Source organism: Epinephelus lanceolatus, chromosome 5, assembly GCF_041903045.1.
Source record: "Epinephelus lanceolatus isolate andai-2023 chromosome 5, ASM4190304v1, whole genome shotgun sequence".
NCBI classification, from domain to species: domain Eukaryota; kingdom Metazoa; phylum Chordata; class Actinopteri; order Perciformes; family Serranidae; genus Epinephelus; species Epinephelus lanceolatus.
In genome coordinates this window covers 48,041,587-48,059,090 of record NC_135738.1, presented here as the reverse complement: position 1 = coordinate 48,059,090, position 17,504 = coordinate 48,041,587, and the positions used below count along the sequence as shown (strand labels likewise).

At 43.5% G+C, this 17,504-nt stretch overlaps 2 protein-coding genes across 3 annotated transcripts in view; one reads left to right on the top strand and one right to left on the bottom strand.

Annotated features, from left to right (window-relative positions):
- Positions 1–17,504, bottom strand: part of agbl1 (AGBL carboxypeptidase 1) — a 746,393-nt gene that overhangs the window by 119,134 nt on the left and 609,755 nt on the right. For both annotated transcript variants that reach the window (XM_078168290.1, XM_078168291.1), the window contains exon 22: positions 10,135–10,264. In XM_078168290.1, the coding sequence (XP_078024416.1) occupies positions 10,135–10,264 (130 nt within the window). The remainder of the gene's footprint in view (positions 1–10,134; positions 10,265–17,504) is intronic.
- On the top strand, positions 10,605–11,557 carry LOC144463566 (uncharacterized). Its single transcript, XM_078168305.1, has one exon. The coding sequence runs from the start codon at positions 10,685–10,687 to the stop codon at positions 11,555–11,557; it is 873 nt and encodes a 290-aa protein (XP_078024431.1). The 5' UTR covers positions 10,605–10,684.

The following is a 17,504-nucleotide window of genomic DNA, read 5'->3' as shown; positions in this document are numbered from 1 at the left end:
AAACAAAAAGGCTTTCATGAGTGTTTTCTGAGCTATGACCTCTGTAGTTACTGTTTGCTTAGGTTTAGGTAACTTTAACTTCCCAGTTTTGTTTAAGAACTACTTGGATAAAAGTAAAAGTACAGTTTATTAAAACTTGAGTTTATTTTTTGTGGCTCTGTACTGTTGGCTCTATTAGTTATGATACGATACTCAGTAATTTAGGATCACAGCAGCAACTGCTGCTGGAGCCATATTGTTTTTGCTCAGGTTCTTGTTTTTCTTCTTCTGCTTCTTCTTCTTTCCTTCACAAAAAGTTTTCATGCAGCAAAAACCTTACAACAAAAACTCATCAAAATTGGCAGGTGGGTTCAAAATTCCACCCACTACTCAGGCACAAAAAATGACACTCACTGACCTCAAGGTGGTGCTGTAACAACCAAGTTTACGTTTTTGCAATTACCTTGAGAATGGCTTGACTTAGAGTCCAAATTTTTTCATCATATTATAAATCCTGTTAAAACCGAAAGTCCCCCAAATCACGAAGAATATAGTGATGTTGCACATCAAATTAAACAGCAGAACCTGGGCTACAAGGCTGTAAAAACAGTTTTACATGCCCCAAACACAGCTCAAACAACAACTAAATAAACAACAACAAATCCAACTCCATACAGCACCGATATCCCGACCCACTCGGTATATTTCGGGCTCTAACTCGACGACACGTTATGCAAAACACACGCCATTCATCTCAAATGAAAGCAGAGACTCTGCTATTTCCACACATATGCGCCAAAGCATGCTACACCATAGCATCGGAGAGATAGAGGCCAAAGAAAAACAACAACAGAAATCGTTTTGCCGAGCTATAGTTGTAATATTTCTCTTACCTTTGTTGTTTCTGCCGTGAAAAGCTCATTCTGCCATTAAATCACGCTACATTCCGGTTGACCAACATGTTGTCCTGCAATGAAATAAATCCAGGCGAACAGCCTTCAGGTTCCGAGGATAAGCATAACAATGACTACTCACAGCAGCCGACATCTCCCCCACAACGGCGTTCTGCTGACTCTGATTGGCTTACAGTGCTGTCAATCTCATTTTGGTGGGTATAGCGTCATTGTATTGGCCCCAACAAATCAAACGAGGTGTCAATCACTCAAATCAACCAATCCGTCACGGAGATACGAGCCTGTTTCACATGTAGTAGGTATGTATTTGTCAGTTTGGAGTGGGAAATGCATGAAACGGACAGTTGTGTGTGTATATCCTAAACATCATTAGGGATGTACAGAAACAAAAAAAGAAAGATATAGGATAATACATGACAAAAATCACATGCAAACATGGTGCAATTTTGGAGAGCTCGTCTGAATTTTCTGTACTAAAACCTCTCTAATATTCTTCTGCTTCACTTTATCAGAATCAACCTTTGCAGATTTAATGTTCACATATTGTACTAAGATTTGATAGACATTTAGAGATGCAGCTGCATCATTCCAAAGGGATAGTCATCCTGAAAATGCTTCTTTTTTTTTTAAGCGAACCTCAAAATGTTTAATTTGTGCTATGTGCCATCTTCATTTATTCTTCACATTTAACACATATACTGATATTTACACATCTTAACAAATCTCACAAGTGTTCCCTTTACTATGACACCAAAAGTATTTAAATAGACCTTGTGGTTGCAGTGATATATTCATTTCATTATGGGTATGCAATTTTCGAGCAGAGGCCTATAAAATAGGCTTAGGGTTTAAAAGGATCTGTCTATATAATAAAACGTCTTCACACCTATACCTATGTGTCCAGATTTCTGAAACTCAAGTAACTTTCCTCTCACGTGCTGGGTTAATCCTCCTTGCGGCCCTGGATCTCCAACGCGCTGCCACTGGGATGCTGCCTGTATCCGCTCCTCCAGCATGCGCCCCTCGTCAGCCTCCCTCACCTGGACCTCCATTCCCCTTTCCCTCATCTCTTTTGCTGCTTGGTGTGTGCCGTTATAGATCCGGGGTCCGTCTGTCCAGTGGATCTTGATCCTTGTTAAAGGCATCTGGAACCTGATGCCTTTGTCCTTCAGGGTCTTGTTTCATTTCCGTGTAGGTTCTGCATTTCTGCACCACCTCAGTCGCGTAGTAGTGGTCAAAAAAGAGAGGTATGTTAAGTTTAATCCACTTCTGCCAGGCCTTCTTTAATATCATCTCTTTGGTGTCAAACTGGAGAAAGTTAACAATTATGGACCATGTCGTCTCTGGGGCCGGGTCTCCTCGCTGCCGCTTGATGTGCCTGTGAATTAACAAGCTGGTCCTCTTGGGCAGAGTCAGCTCTCTCCATAATAGCTCCTTGACAAAGTGGGGGACCGAGTCCCCCTCTGCTTTTCCTGCAGTGTTTTCTGTTCGTGGAGTGTTATCAGCAGCGCCTCTCTCGCTTCCATGCTGAATGTCTCGAGTTCGTCGATACCTATTTGAGCTTCCCTGAGACTTTTTTTCTGTTCCTGTAGCTCGACACTGTTCACCTGAAGTTTTTTGTTGATGTCTTCTTTGAAGTTTGCAAACTCCTGTCTGAAGCTTGTGTTGAGAGTCTTTAAGTCGGTTTTCATTTCTTCTTTGATCTCGCGTATCTCTTTGGTGATGTCCGCCAGGCATTCATATAGTGCCAGAGTTTCCTCCCTAGCTGCGGCCTCGCCGCCACTGCCCTCTCCTTCCGTGCTTGCCTCCATCACGATTTCTTGCCTCTTTTCCTTGGTTTTCTGGTTTCTTCGGCTACTCCGTCGGTTCCACCCTCTCATTCCTCGCTTAGTTTATCTCTGAATCTGCTTTATTATCAGTTGATAGGTTTCGTTTGCCTTCGACTAGCAGGAGCCTCGACTTATGCTGCCATTTCTCTCGAAACTGGAGTCGTTTCAAAGTTTATATATACACTGAACAAAAATATAAACATTACATTAATACAAACATAAACATTTTCTATATACACAAAAGGCCATTTCCCTCAAATATTGTTCACAAATCTGTCTAAATCTGTGTTAGTGAGCACTTCTCCTTTGCCGAGATAATCCATTCCACCTCACAGGTGTGGCATATCAAGATGCTGATTAGACAGCATGATTATTGCCTTAGGCTGGCCACAATAAAAGGCCACTCTAAAATGTTCAGTTTTATCACACAGCACAATGCCACAGATGTCGCAAGTTTTGAGGGAGCGTGCAATTGGCATGTTGACTGCAGGAATGTCCACCAGAGCTGTTGCCCGTGAATTGAATGTTCATTTCTCTACCACAAGTCGTCTCCAAAGGCGTTTCAGACAATTTGTCAATACATCCAACTGGCCTCACAACCGCAGACCACATGTAACCACACCAGCCCAGGACCTCCACATCCAGCATGTTCACCTCCAAGATTGTCTGAGTCCAGCCACCCGGACAGTTGCTGCAACAATCGGTTTGCATAACCAAAGAATTTCTGCACAAACTGTCAGAAACCATCTCAGGGAAGCTCATCTGCATGCTTGTCGTCCTCATCGGGGTCTCGACCTGACTGCAGTTTGTCGTCGTAACCAAATTGAGTGGGCAAATGCTCACATTCAGTGGCATCTGGCACGTTGGAGAGCTGTTCTCTTCACGGATGAATCCCAGTTTTCACTGTTCAGGGCAGATGGCAGACAACGTGTGTGGCGTCGTGTGGGTGAGCGGTTTGCTGATGTCAACGTTGTGGATCGAGTGTCCCATGGTGGCGGTGGGGTTATGGTATGGGCAGGTGTATGTTATGGACAACGAACACAGGTGCATTTTATTGATGGCATTGAGAATGCACAGAGATACCATGACGAGATCCTAAGGCCCATTGTTGTGCCATTCATCCACAACCATCACCTCATGTTGCAGCATGACAATGCACGGCCCCATGTTGCAAGGATCTGTACACAATTCCTGGAAGCTGAAAACATCCCAATTCTTGCATGGCCAGCATACTCAATGGACATGTCACCCATTGAGCATGTTTGGGATGCTCTGGATCGGCGTATACGACAGCGTTTTCCAGTTCCTGCCAATATCCAGCAACTTCGCACTGCCATTGAAGAGGAGTGGACCAACATTCCATAGGCCACAATCAACAACCTGATCAACTCTATGCGAAGGAGATGTGTTGCACTGCGTGAGGCAAATGGTGTTCACACCAGATACTGACTGGTTTTCTGACCCCCCCAGATCCCCCCAATAAAGCAAAACTGCACATTTCAGAGTGGCCTTTTATTGTGGCCAGCCTAAGGCACACCTGTGCAATATTCATGCTGTCTAATCAGCATCTTGATATGCCACACCTGTGAGGTGGGATGGATTATCTCGGCAAAGGAGAAGTGCTCACTAACACAGATTTAGACAGATTTGTGATAAATGGTCTTTTGTGTATATAGAAAATGTTTTAGATCTTTGAGTTCAGCTCATGAAAAATGGGAGCAAAAACAAAAGTGTTGCATTTATATTTTTGTTCAGTGTATATCGGATAAAAAATGTGATCAGTAGCATAGAGATAGTTAACTGTGTTGAGACTGAGAGTGTTCAAATGTCGAAATGTGTGTATTTTTGTTTAGCATTGATTATAATATAACATCCAAGACAGTCAAGTGAAGGCAAGAGCTGTGAGTTTCTTTCCTCATTCATCTTCCTTATTTTCTATGTTTAAGGGCACAACATTTCCTCCTGCTTCCAGTTTTTATGCTAAGCTAGGCTAATATGACTCCAGCATCCATTAACTATAGTAATGTTGGGACCTGATCTTGTAACGGGCCTCCAATTTAAGTATTAAAATAGCTTTCAGAAATAATTAATGATTATTAATAGTAATTATTAATTTTGTTCAATAATGTGACTTAATTTAATTAAATCATCTCATGGGGCACCATTCCCGAAAAGAGAAAAATTATAGCCAGTTGATGATATCAGTCTCATAAAATACTCAGAGTTCTTGACATAGCAGAGGATTACTGTTGATTATGACTATTCACTCTTGTGCAGGATGACTATTGACTATGACTATACACTATACATATTAGACAGACAGCAGGTACAATTCTAAAAGTATTTATTCACAAGAAGGCAAAACAAAACAACACACAAATTCTAACTAGTCACTACATACAAGCAGGGTGTGTGTGTGTGTGTGTGTGTGTGTGTAAAGGCCCTGACACACCAAACCGACAGTCGGCCGTCGACCAAAGTCGGGCCATCGGTGAGCGTCTGTTGGCCTTGTTTTTGCAGTGTGTCCCGCACCATCGGCACTTCGGCGTTGGCGGCTTTTCGGCTGATTGAGCATGTTGAATCGGCAGCGGAGCTTGTCGGTGAGAGAGATAACTCTGATTGGCTGTTCAGGTTTTATTTCCTCACCCCTGTAGCGAGTGAATCTGCCTGTAGTGAAATCGGGGCTAACCGGTGCTTCCTCCTCAGGCTCCACTTCACTCAGCTGCCCACAGACCCGCTGCTTCTTCCCACTTAACCTGAATAACAAACCGAAGCAAGCTGGGAGCGGCTAGGGGAGCGTTAGCCACAGCATGACCAGAGGGAAGCACAGCCAGTTAGCCTCCGCTAGCTTCCCAGCTAGCCCCGGCTCTCCGTTAGAATCCAAATGGGGAGCCGGAGCTGGCTGGGAGCGGCTAGCAGAGCATTAGCCGCAGCATGACCGGAGGGAAGCACAGCCAGTTAGCCTCCGGTAGTCTCTGAGCTAGCCCCGGCTCTCCGTTTGGGTCCAACCAGAGCACCGAGCCCTGGTTTGTTATTCAGGTTAAAGTGGGAAGAAGCAGTGGGTTTATTGGGCAGCTGAGTGAAGTGGAGCCTGCGGAGGAAACACCGGGACCATCTGGATGTAATAGTCCGTGGAGGTGCTGCGGTGCTCGGCTGCACAGATAGGAAACCCCTCGGCTGTCAGGATGTACCACTCTGTCATTCCACTCTCTCTCACGCAGGCGCAGAACGTATGTGCCACTTGGCCGTCGGATGTAGTCCGTGTGGTGTGTTCAAATGCAACTGACACAGGGCGACGTGAGGCAATGTAGACAATGGAACAGTTGGCTTTCGTCGCCGCTAGTTTTTTAATGTCGGTTTCGTGTGTCCGCACCTTAAGAGAGAGAGAGAGAAACAAAGGCTGTATGGCCTACAAATAAAATGGCTGACAACAGAGAACTACAAGATAGCTGAATCAAACATGGCTTCAGATCAGGAGAGTTTTTGCCTGACAGTATGGTCAGTCAGGACGAAGACAAAGGAGATGAAGTGGAAACTTTGAGTCATCTTTGGGTGTTGCTATGTTGAAACTCAATTTGTGAGTGAACATATGCGATATTTGTTGCAAAAGGGTTTGGGCTACAGAAGATGTTTAGTTGCATAGAAGACCCTTTCTGTGTAAAGCATTAGCAAACTAACATCACTTAGCTTTGGTGAAGCCAACTAACCAAAAACCTAACTGCAAACCATCACAATAGCTCAATAAACAGCATTAAATCACAATCGACAAAGCTGATAATAAAAATAATGCTATGCCCAGTTGTTACATTACCAATCCTTGAATGGATGGAGGGGAGAAGAGATACTGTTGCATGCTGCAGTTGAAGGCTGGAAAGAACTGGTATTTCAGACGCGGTCCTTGCTGTGTCCTTGTTCCAAAGGTGCAGATCCAAGAAGACTGGTTGCTCAGTGTCCTTGCAGAGTTAGAAGTCTGGTGCTAACTCGACTTGGATCTCCTTGGTGCCAGACAGTTAGTTGCAAACCTTGTGTTGGCACACTAACTTCTCTGGTCTTCAGGTTGTGTGTCTTCTGTAAGCAGGCCACATTGAAAGCAAGGCTGCAGCTCCTGCTGTTAGCATGCAGAATTGAGACAAAAGGGGAAGGGCGTAGCAGGTCCTCCTGCCTACATCCTACCTCTATGGAGGTTCAGGAGAAGAGCAAGGGAGTCCCCTTTAATGGTTCAGGGGCAAGAGAGCCCATCAGGGCCTCAGGAGTGGACTGCTCTCTCCCTTAGGTGTGACAATGAGACATCCTGTAGAGACGAGTGCCAAATGGCTGTCCTTTGTTTCATGAACAAAGAACATGCAGTCTTAGTCACCATTTCAGATGGTAAGACCCAAAGGAAAAGCCAGATTAGATCTTAACTAATGACAAATAATCTGTGGTACAGTGAATTCATTTGTCAGTTTGTTCAAGCTGTACCAGCTGGGCATTTGTTGGCACTATATTTCTTGGCTTATAAAGAATAGTCATCAAGTACAAAACCAAATCTTCAGGTTACAAAACAAAATCCAGATAAATTGACATGGTACCAGATAACTAACCTGTGTTTCTCAGCAGGTGTTAATGAGAACAGGAATGTTAGTTATGTAAGTCTGTTAAGTGGGGTGAAGAAAGAGTGGCACCTACAATGAAGTTCAGAAGGGGGTGTCCTTAGCTAGTGTTCTTACTGACAAAGTACTACAAAAATAAATCCAAGTGTCCAATTAGTATTTAGGCTTTCTAAATTGATGGCTTTAAAAGTTTAGAATGCATAAGTTTGCTGCTGCAGCTGAAAACTCAAGTTTGCCTAACTGCAAGAAATGCAACGTACTTGCGAAAAGCATTTGTGTCACTATCAGTACAGTGGTGAACTACGTGAGGAGCGAATGAATTATAATTATTAATTATTTCCAATAGCCATTCTGATTTTCTAATTGCAGGCCTGTTCAATTCAAATAAACACAAGAAGTTTGTGCTCTAAAGAAAGGATCAGCACTCAGTGAATAACATCCTAAGCCTTATGATAAGCTATTATGGCAAGGCTTAACTATACAGACCAGTGAGCAGTGATAACTAACATGTCTTTGGGGTCATCGGGTGGGAACCTCCTTTCACCAGTGTTTTGTCTAGTTGGTCCCACGACACCTCCAGGAGGACAGACAGTGATCTCTGGCATCCCAGAGACACTCCCCTAATGCCAGGTCTCACTGCTCCCTGCACCAACCCAACAACCTTCTTTACCTTACTTACACATGGTTTTCCCAGCCCAAACAGCACTGCCACCTTCAACAAACCCAGGCTCCGTACATGTGAGCTCCAGGTAGCGACAGTGCTGATACTACCTTTCCTAGCACATTTACCATACTCTATTTCACATGCTTCATAGCATAACTCCAATATAAGCTAAAGTTAATGGAGATAAATAACCCCACAGGATCAGCAAACACACTCACCTTGCAGCATGGTCTCAAACAAAAGGGATTCAAATAGACCGCTCCCACACCTTCCTCTTCCTGGATTTTCTCCTAACAGGACTGATTGGTGGATCTCTCCACCTGATCTCAAGGACTTATGTAACCTTCTTAGTAGTTCCCCCTGCTGGCCCCCAACTGACATTATTTCTTCTCTCATAGATCCACTGGCTAGCTCTAGCTGCTTCATCTGACATTTCCTTCACTGTCTTCCTCAAACTCTGTCCCCGCACTCCGAGTTCCCCCAGGAGTGAGACAGCTGATCTCACCCCACTTCCACTGGACAAATCCTAGTTTTCCATCCTCGCTGCTCAGCTTCTGCTCCTTAGTCTGCATATCTAAGCTTTTTTTCTTTCATAGGCTTCTTCCACTGAGTCTTCCCAAGGAACTGTCAGCTCAATGAAATAAACTATCTGTTGACTCACTGACCACAACACTATGTCAGGCCTCTGCTTGGCACAAACTATTTCCTGGGGAACAACAAGCTTTCCCCCTAAATCTACTTGCATTTCCCAATCACAAGCACCTTCTAGGCAGCTACACCCTTGCCTCCTTACTAACTTATCCCTTCTGTATTTCTCCGCCTCACGGACAAACTGAATTGCTAAACTCCTACTCTTAACACCTTCTGAATTTACCTGTCTTCGTTTCCCTTCGATGCCTGCAGCTAAACATTTCAACATTGAACACAATGGGTATGATAGGTCCCCATTTACCCACGTACCCCGTTTTAGGTTCTGGGGTGTTGGTAACATATCATATGTAGCCCCTACCAGGAATCTAACACAATTCTCGTCCCTACTCCACAGGTCCCTCCAACTAAGCTTACCTCGTTACAAGGTCAAGTCCCAACAGTAAACAATAGTACACTAGAGGTGCTTTGTCTTAACAAAACTCATTTCTAGTTGTACATGGCAGGGATGTGTAAAACCAACCTCGGCGCAGGTCTATCAAAAGCCCCGTTTCCACCAAACACTTTCGATATGGTACCTTTGGAACCAAAAGTACCCCTCAGACATGGTACCCAGACCTTAGCATTTCCACTGCAAACAATACCCTTAAATGTGGGTGGGGTTGTTGTCACTCACTACTCCATCCAGCACTCACTGCAGGGTTTGTTCATTTAGTCCTTCTCAGGGAAGCTCGGGGGCTTAGTGTTGCTGTAGCTCAACGCTACATGACCCTTTTTTTTCTCTGAGTAAGGATTAGAATATATGCAGTTCACATAACCTGGCCAAAATTAATAAATATAAAAGCTTGAAGATCCACTTATTACTGAAAGTGTATGTCATATAAAAACTTAAGTAATGGTCAGAGTTGTCATGTGGAATATTTAAAGTGTGTCACTGTGAGTCAAGTCGTCAGCTCGTGCATTGAGTAACATTCCAGGTTCCACCTTAAAAATCCTGGCAGTCGGCCCAGTGAATTCAGTTATTTTTTTGCTCACACGACAGCTGCTGTGAGAGGCAGCAAAAAATCCCTTTATTTTTAGTCACAGTCTGCTTATTAAACTCTCCACAATATGAACAGTGGCTTCTGCCCCATAACCAGCCACAACGCAGCCCTGAGCAGGGTGACCGTCCGCTACTGACCAATCAACGGACTGCAGTGTTCACAGCTCCACCTTTTAGTACCAACCCCAAGAGAAGGGGTACCAAAAATGGTAATGGTACGGAACAGTTCCATTGGTACCATCCACAACTTTTTGCAGTGGAAACGGAAAAAAAGCATACCTAACTGAACTGTACCGTACCATACTGCTCGGTGGAAAGGGGGCTAAAATCTCAAATGGGGCAGTGTTTTTTCAAAAAATGGGGCAGTGGATTTTCAAAGCAAAACAAGGAACAAGGATCACACCACCTGAAGACAAGTAACATCAAGCTAACAAGTCTATACTACAGAAAAGCATGTGTATCTCACCAGTGGAGTCCGTCCTATACTGTTGAGGTAGTAGAGGAAACCCTTGGTGTGGTAGATGGTTGGACTGAGGACTGGGTCAGGTTTACACCACTGACGATTTAGATCTGCACAGTTGAGATCGCAGCGATTCCTGAGGATACAGCAAAAGAAACAGGCAAGACATTTGAAATGAGTACTTTTGTTCAGCAGCATTATGGTGCTGGTTATGTTAGTTGGAGTGATTGTATATATCGTGTGACTTATCACTTATCACTGCTTGTCCCATTCACTGATCTATCTGGTGCTGGTATGTGCTGACGTATTGCGCTAGGCGAGTTGTGTCATTTCCGGTGTTTCTGTGACAGTGTCTCTGTACTGCTCTGGTGAATTCTACTAGCCTGCTTTCTGCTTTCTCACTTCAGTTGCTTTAACGTCTACTTCAAGTATTAACCCACACTGGTTCTGCTTAAGCACTTATAGCTCTCCTCCTTTCTACGACTTTCTTGCTAATCTGTTAGCTGTTGTTTGCACGTTACTAGCCTTGGTAGCTACATTAGCTTTACAGTTAGCGATGGCTTCTCCCTCTGCTCTTTCTTGCTCGGTGTGCCAAATGTTCAGTTATGCCTCTGCCTCCTTTAGCGACAGTGGTAATTGTAATAAGTGTAGCTTATTTGCTGCGTTGGAGGCAAGGCTTAGTGAATTAGAAGCGCGGCTCCGCACCATGGAAAACCATTCAGTAGCTGTGGTAGTTAGCCAGCCCCCTGTAGCCGGTGCGGAGCCACATAGCATAGCCTTAGCCTCTGCTAGCGGTCCTCCGGTAACGCCTGTTCAGCCGGGAGGTTGTGTAACCATTCGCCAGAGGCATAGCTCCAAGCCGAAGCCCACAGCTCACCACCAGCCTGTTACGGTTTCCAACCGCTTTTCCCCACTCAGCGACACACCCACTGAGGATAAAACTCTGGTTATTGGCAGCTCTATTCTGAGGAATGTGAAGTTAGCAACACCAGCGGACATAGTCAAATGTATCCCTGGAGCCAGAGCAGGCGACATTGAATCAAATTTAAAACTGCTGGCTAAAGCTAAACGTAGATTCAGTAAGATTGTCATTCACGTCGGCGGCAATGACACCCGGTTACGCCAATCGGAGGTCACTAAAATTAATATTGCCTCGGTGTGTGAATATGCAAAAACGATGTCGGACTCCATAGTTTTCTCTGGACCCCTCCCAAATCTGACCACTGATGACATGTTTAGCCGCATGTCATCATTTAATCGCTGGCTGTCCAGGTGGTGTCCAGCAAACGATGTGGGTTTCGTTAATAACTGGCAAACTTTCTGGGGAAAACCTGGTCTTATTAGGAGAGACGGCATTCATCCCACTTTGGATGGAGCTGCTCTCATTTCTAGGAACCTGGCAAATTTTATTAGTTATTTAAATCCCTGACATCCCAGAGTTGAGATCAGGACTCAGAGTCGCAGTCCTATACGCCTCTCTGAGCTTCTAGTGCAGTTGCCCAGCCATAGTTTTCATAGTTTTATACAAACGGTGTCTGTCCCCCGATCACCTAAATTATTTATATCTAAAATTAAACAAAGAGGAGTTGTGCATAACAACCTCATAAAAATTAAAACCTCTTCTGTGACAGAAAGACAAAACAGGAGAATTAAACGCAGACTGTTAAATATCAGGTCTCTGTCGTCTAAAGCAGTGTTAGTAAACAAATTAATATCAGATAATCATATTGATTTACTCAGTCTCACTGAAACCTGGCTGTGTCAAGATGAATATGTTAGTCTTAATGAGTCCACTCCTCCCAGTCATAATAATACCCACATTCCTCGAGGCAGCGGCCGAGGAGGGGGAGTTGCAGCCATTTTTAACTCTAGCCTGTTAATCAGCCTTAAACCTAAACTAGATTATAATTCATTTGAAAGCCTCGTTCTTAGTCTTTTACATCTGACCTGGAAAACCTCGCAGCCACTTTTATTTGTTGTAGTGTACCGTGCACCTGGCCTGTATTCTGAATTTGTATCTGAATTCTCAGAGTTTTTATCCAGTTAAGTTCTTAAATCAGATAAAGTTATTATTGTAGGCGATGTTAACATTCATGTCAACGTTGATAATGACTCCCTGGCTACCGCGTTTATCTCATTATTAGACTCCAGTGGCTTCAGTCAGGGTGTACATGAACCCACTCATTGTTTTAACCATACCCTCAATCTAGATCTAGTTTTCCCGTACTGACTTTAACCTCTCCCAAATTGATTATTTTATTGATAGCGCTGTAGGCTCGCTGCGAACAACACTCGACTCTGTAGCTCCTCTTAAAAAGAAGTTAACAAAGCAAAGAAAGTTCGCTCCTTGGTATAACTCTCAAACCCGTAAGTTAAAACAAATATCGCGAAAATTTGAAAGAAATTGGCGATTAACCAAACTGGAAGAATCTCGTTTAATCTGGGCAGACAGTCTCAAAACTTATAAGAGGGGCCTCCGCAATGCCAGAGCAAACTATTACTCAGCATTAATAGAAGAAAACAAGAACAACCCCAGGTTTCTTTTCAGCACTGTAGCCAGGCTGACTGAGAGTCAAAGCTCTATTGAGCCTTGTATTCCTTTAGCCCTTAGCAGGAATGATTTTATGAGCTATTTTAATGACAAATTCTAACTATTAGAGGCAAAATTCATGACCTCCTGCCCTCAGATAGTACCTATCTAACCTCAAACACAGCTGTAAAACCTAATATATATTTAGATTGCTTCTCCCCAATTTCTCTTCAAGAATTGACAGCAGTGATTTCTTCATCTAAATCATCAACGTGTCTCTTAGACCCCATCCCAACTAGGCTACTTAAGGAGGTCTTACCTTTAGTTAACACTCATATATTAGATATGATCAATATATCCTTATTAACAGGCTATGTACCACAGTCTTTTAAGGTAGCTGTAATTAAACCTCTACTAAAAAAGCCCACCCTGGATCCAGAGGTGTTAGCCAACTATAGACCAATATCTAATCTTCCCTTTATGTCAAAGATCCTTGAGAAAGTAGTCGCAGACCAGCTGTGTGATTTTCTCCATGATAATAATTTATTTGAGGAATTTCAGTCAGGATTTAGAGTGCATCATAGCACTGAGACAGCACTAGTTAAAATTACAAATGACCTTCTGATTGCTTCAAAGGACTCGTCTCTGTACTTGTTTTATTAGACCTTAGTGCGGCGTTTGACACTACTGACCATCAAATTCTACTGCAGAGACTGGATCACTGAATTGGCCTAAAAGGTTCTGCACTAAGCTGGTTTAAATCTTATTTATCTGATCGTTTTCAGTTTGTTCACGTTCATAATGAATCATCCTTACGTACTAAAGTTTGTTTTGGAGTTCCGCAAGGTTCTGTGCTTGGACCAATCCTATTTACTCTATATATGCTTCCTTTAGGTAACATCATTAGAAATCACTCTATAAATTTCCATTGTTATGCGAATGATACACAGTTGTATTTACTGATGAAGCCAGAAGAAAGTAATCAATTAACTAAACTCCATAACTGCCTTAAAGACATAAAAACCTGGATGAGCACCAATTTCCTGATGTTAAATTCAGACAAAACGGAAGTTATTGTTCTTGGCCCCAAACAACTCAGAGACTCTTTATGTGATGACATAGTTTCTCTAGATGGCATTGCTCTGGCCTCTAGCACTACCGTAAGAAAACAAACCTCACGGACTGCATTTTTTCATCTGCGTAATATTGCGAAAATTAGGCCTATCCTGACCCGAAAAGATGCAGAAAAATTGGTCCACGCTTTTGTTACCTCAAGGCTGGATTACTGTAACTCTCTATTACCAGGTAGCTCTAGTAAGTCCTTAAAAACTCTCCAGCTAATTCAGAATGCAGCAGCACGTGTACTAACAGGAACTAAGAAACGAGATCATATTTTTCCTGTTTTAGCTTCTCTGCACTGGCTCCCTGTAAAATCCAGAACTGAATTTAAAATCCTACTGTTAACTTGTAAAGCTCTAAATGGTCAGGCTCCATCATATCTCAGAGAGCTCATAGTGCCTTATTATCCCACCAGAACACTGCGCTCTGAGAACACAGGGTTACTCGTGGTCCCTAAAGTCTCCAAAAGTAGATCAGGAGCCAGAGCCTTCAGCTATCAGGCTCCTCTCCTGTGGAATCATCTTCCTGTCACGGTCCGGGAGGCAGACACCGTCTCCACATTTAAGACTAGACTTAAGACTTTCCTCTTTGATAAAGCTTATAGTTAGGGCTGGCTCAGGCTTGCCCTGTACCAGCCCCTAGTTAGGCTGACTTAGGCCTAGTCTGCCGGAGGACCCCCCTATAATACACCAGGCACCTTCTCTCCTTCTCTCTCTCTCTCTCTCGTATCCTATTACTGCATCTTGCTAACTCGGCCATTCTGGATGTCACTAACTCAGCTTCTTCTCCGGAGCCTTTGTGCTCCACTGTCTCTCAGATTAACTCATATCGCAGCGGTGCCTGGATAGTGTGACGTGTGTGGCTGTGCTGCTGCCGTGGTCCTGCCAGATGCCTCCTGCTGCTACTGCCATCATTAGTCATTAGTCATACTTCTACTGTTATTATACACATATGACTATTGTCACACATGTATACTGCCAGATATGAATATATACTTTCAACATATTGTACCACAGTAGCCAGAACTATAACTATAATATTATTACTTTCATTAATGTTGTTGTAAGCTACTGTCATTACCGTCTGTCCTGCATCGCTCTCTCTCTCTCTCTCTCTCTCTCTCTCTCTCTGTCTCTCTTTCTGTCTCATTGTGTCATACGGATTACTGTTAATTTATTATATAAATAAATATAAGCATCAAGCCTTTTTTCAGTCAACAGAAGGAGGCAGCTCAATTGTCAAAAAGCACCAAGTGGCAATGACCAGGTTTCAGGTTTCACAGAGCTGAGCATGGTCTTCTTTCTTCTAAGTCTGCCTTTTGCAAAGACTTCTCTATTGATGGCTGCCATGTTTTTTGACTGCTCTTGCTAATTTACAGCAGGATTGTGTATCTCAGTCCCACAATGCTGTAAACCACATTTGGTGTTGAAAGAGTCAAAATCTCACAATGGGATGTAGATGTGTTTCAGGTTTAGAGTCAGTCAGACTGAAGATGTTAAGGGTCAAAGTTTTAACTTTTTGAATATAGCCACAGTCGGCAATTGCGGTTCAAGCCCTTTTCTGGCCAGCAAAAGGAAGAGGCTTATTCGCCTCTTTTTGTTAATGGGTTTCAAACTTTACAAAGCTGGGCAGTCACTTCAGACAGTTTGACAGTATACTTTAAAGGGGAACTAAAACCCCCTCTCTGGGCATTACTCCACCCACAGCTTGATTTAAAAAAAAATCAGAAAAGACAGGCGGAGCTGAGGGGGGAGACAGACGAGCGGCTGAGGAAGGGGGCGGAGTGAAGATTGTCCCTCGCTGCAGGGAGAGGAAAGAGGGCTTTTCATTGTGCCGATGGTGGCTTGGAAACCCCCCCCTCCCTAACTGTGTCACACGGGCAGTAGGGAAGGTGGCCTGAGCTCAGCCGGTCCCCTTCTCCACACTTTGACTCATTTTATCCTACTTGGTTCTATTTCTCCCTCTCTGGGAGCCTGGGCTCACCGCACAGCAGCCCACCGCATCCATCCACCCCTCCCTCCCTTGCCGCCCCGCACATATACTCCCGAGCCTCTGCGCCTCTCCTTGACCAACTAACCTAAATGCTATAAACACACTACTAACTGTAAACCTACACTAAAATACACTATGCTGACAACACAATTCGACAAATTACTACTATTCTCTCTGCTCTACTGCTCTCTCTGCTCTGATCCAACCTACTCGCTATCAGTTTGATAACTGCGGACAGAATGGTTTTATAGTAAGGGGAGGAGTTAAGGGAGGAGGGCAGGCTTTAGCGTGGACGGTTAGTGACGTCATTCGCCCCGAAAAAGAGTCATTCGCCTCCAATGTAATGTAATGTAAATTCAAATGTAGTAACCAGGTTTCAAGCTGTAGAGGGCACTCCATAGCACATTTTTAAAATAAAATGTAGATTTTCAACAGTTTGCACTAAGCTGTCAAGATTTTGAGCAGGATCAGTCAGTAACACTACTTTACAACCAGAAACAATGATTATCAGCTGAAAAAAATGGTTTTAGGGTTTAGTTACTCTATAAGTCCTGCCACCCTCTCATCTTACTTCAACATATCTTGTCCTCCTTTTTGACAGTCATGGGCTGGTTTGGTTTGATTTGGTCTGGTTTGGGTCATTAGCCCAGTGCGGCAGGGATTTGCATTTCCATTACAACAGGGCTACCTGCTTGAAGGTGTGTCTTTAAATGATGACTGCTTGTCTTGATTGATGCCATTTAAAAGCAGCGGGCTGATCCATGGCTAAAGTTCGCTGTTATTTTTGTTGCATTTGTTTTTCCATAGCAGGGCAGGTAAAAGAAGTTTACCTGTTGGAGGTGAGCTGTTTGCAGAGGTGCAGTAAGAGCCTATTGTCTGCAGCTCTTCATCTAACATCTCGTTGTAGCTGTTTCTGCTTTTACTCTTCCTCCCTGCAGAACTGTTACAGACCTCGGCTGAAGGGTGAGGACCCTTTTGTTTTTGGTGTGTTTCTTTCTTTCTTTCATTCTTTCTCCCGCCGCCACTTTGAGGCCTAATTTGCCCCTTAAACATGCTCAAAAACTCACCAAAATTGGCACACATGTCAGGACTGGCGAAAATTTGATAAAATGAAAAACTGAACCCCTAAAGTGCCAAAATGGGCTCTCTAGCACCACCTAGGCACACTAAAATGGCCGCTGCGGCCCCTAGGAATGTCGTAGAAAGATCAAACCAAAACTGGCTTGTTCGTCTCATCAACACCTACACAGCTTCTCCATACTTTGTGCTACAGACTCCATTTTGTTAAAATAATCCTGCAATAATTTAAAACTGGAGGAAGGAGATCGGAGTCAGCTCAAAATTCAAACAAGGGTTTAATCTTGTACAAGAGGAGCATTCACAGAGCAACACACAGGTCGGTTACAAAGTGAAGACTCAATGTCTGAGGAGAAAAGCTTGGTATTTATCTGTCTCTGTGGTTGTGTTATCACTCTGCCCTTCTGCACTTAAAGGAATCATTCACAAAGAAGGAAGTGATAACCTTGAGTATATATTCAATACCTTGAATGATTATTCAATACCTTACATGTGTCATGAAACAACACAAAGGGTCACAGGTCACAGGTCACACTACACAATTACATTGAACATTCCTGCGTGTGACTTCAGTTCCCATCTCTCTTCATGAAGTACAAAATTTCCATCACACATTTCAACGTTGAAATGTTGCCACAGGTCTCATCTATTCACCCCT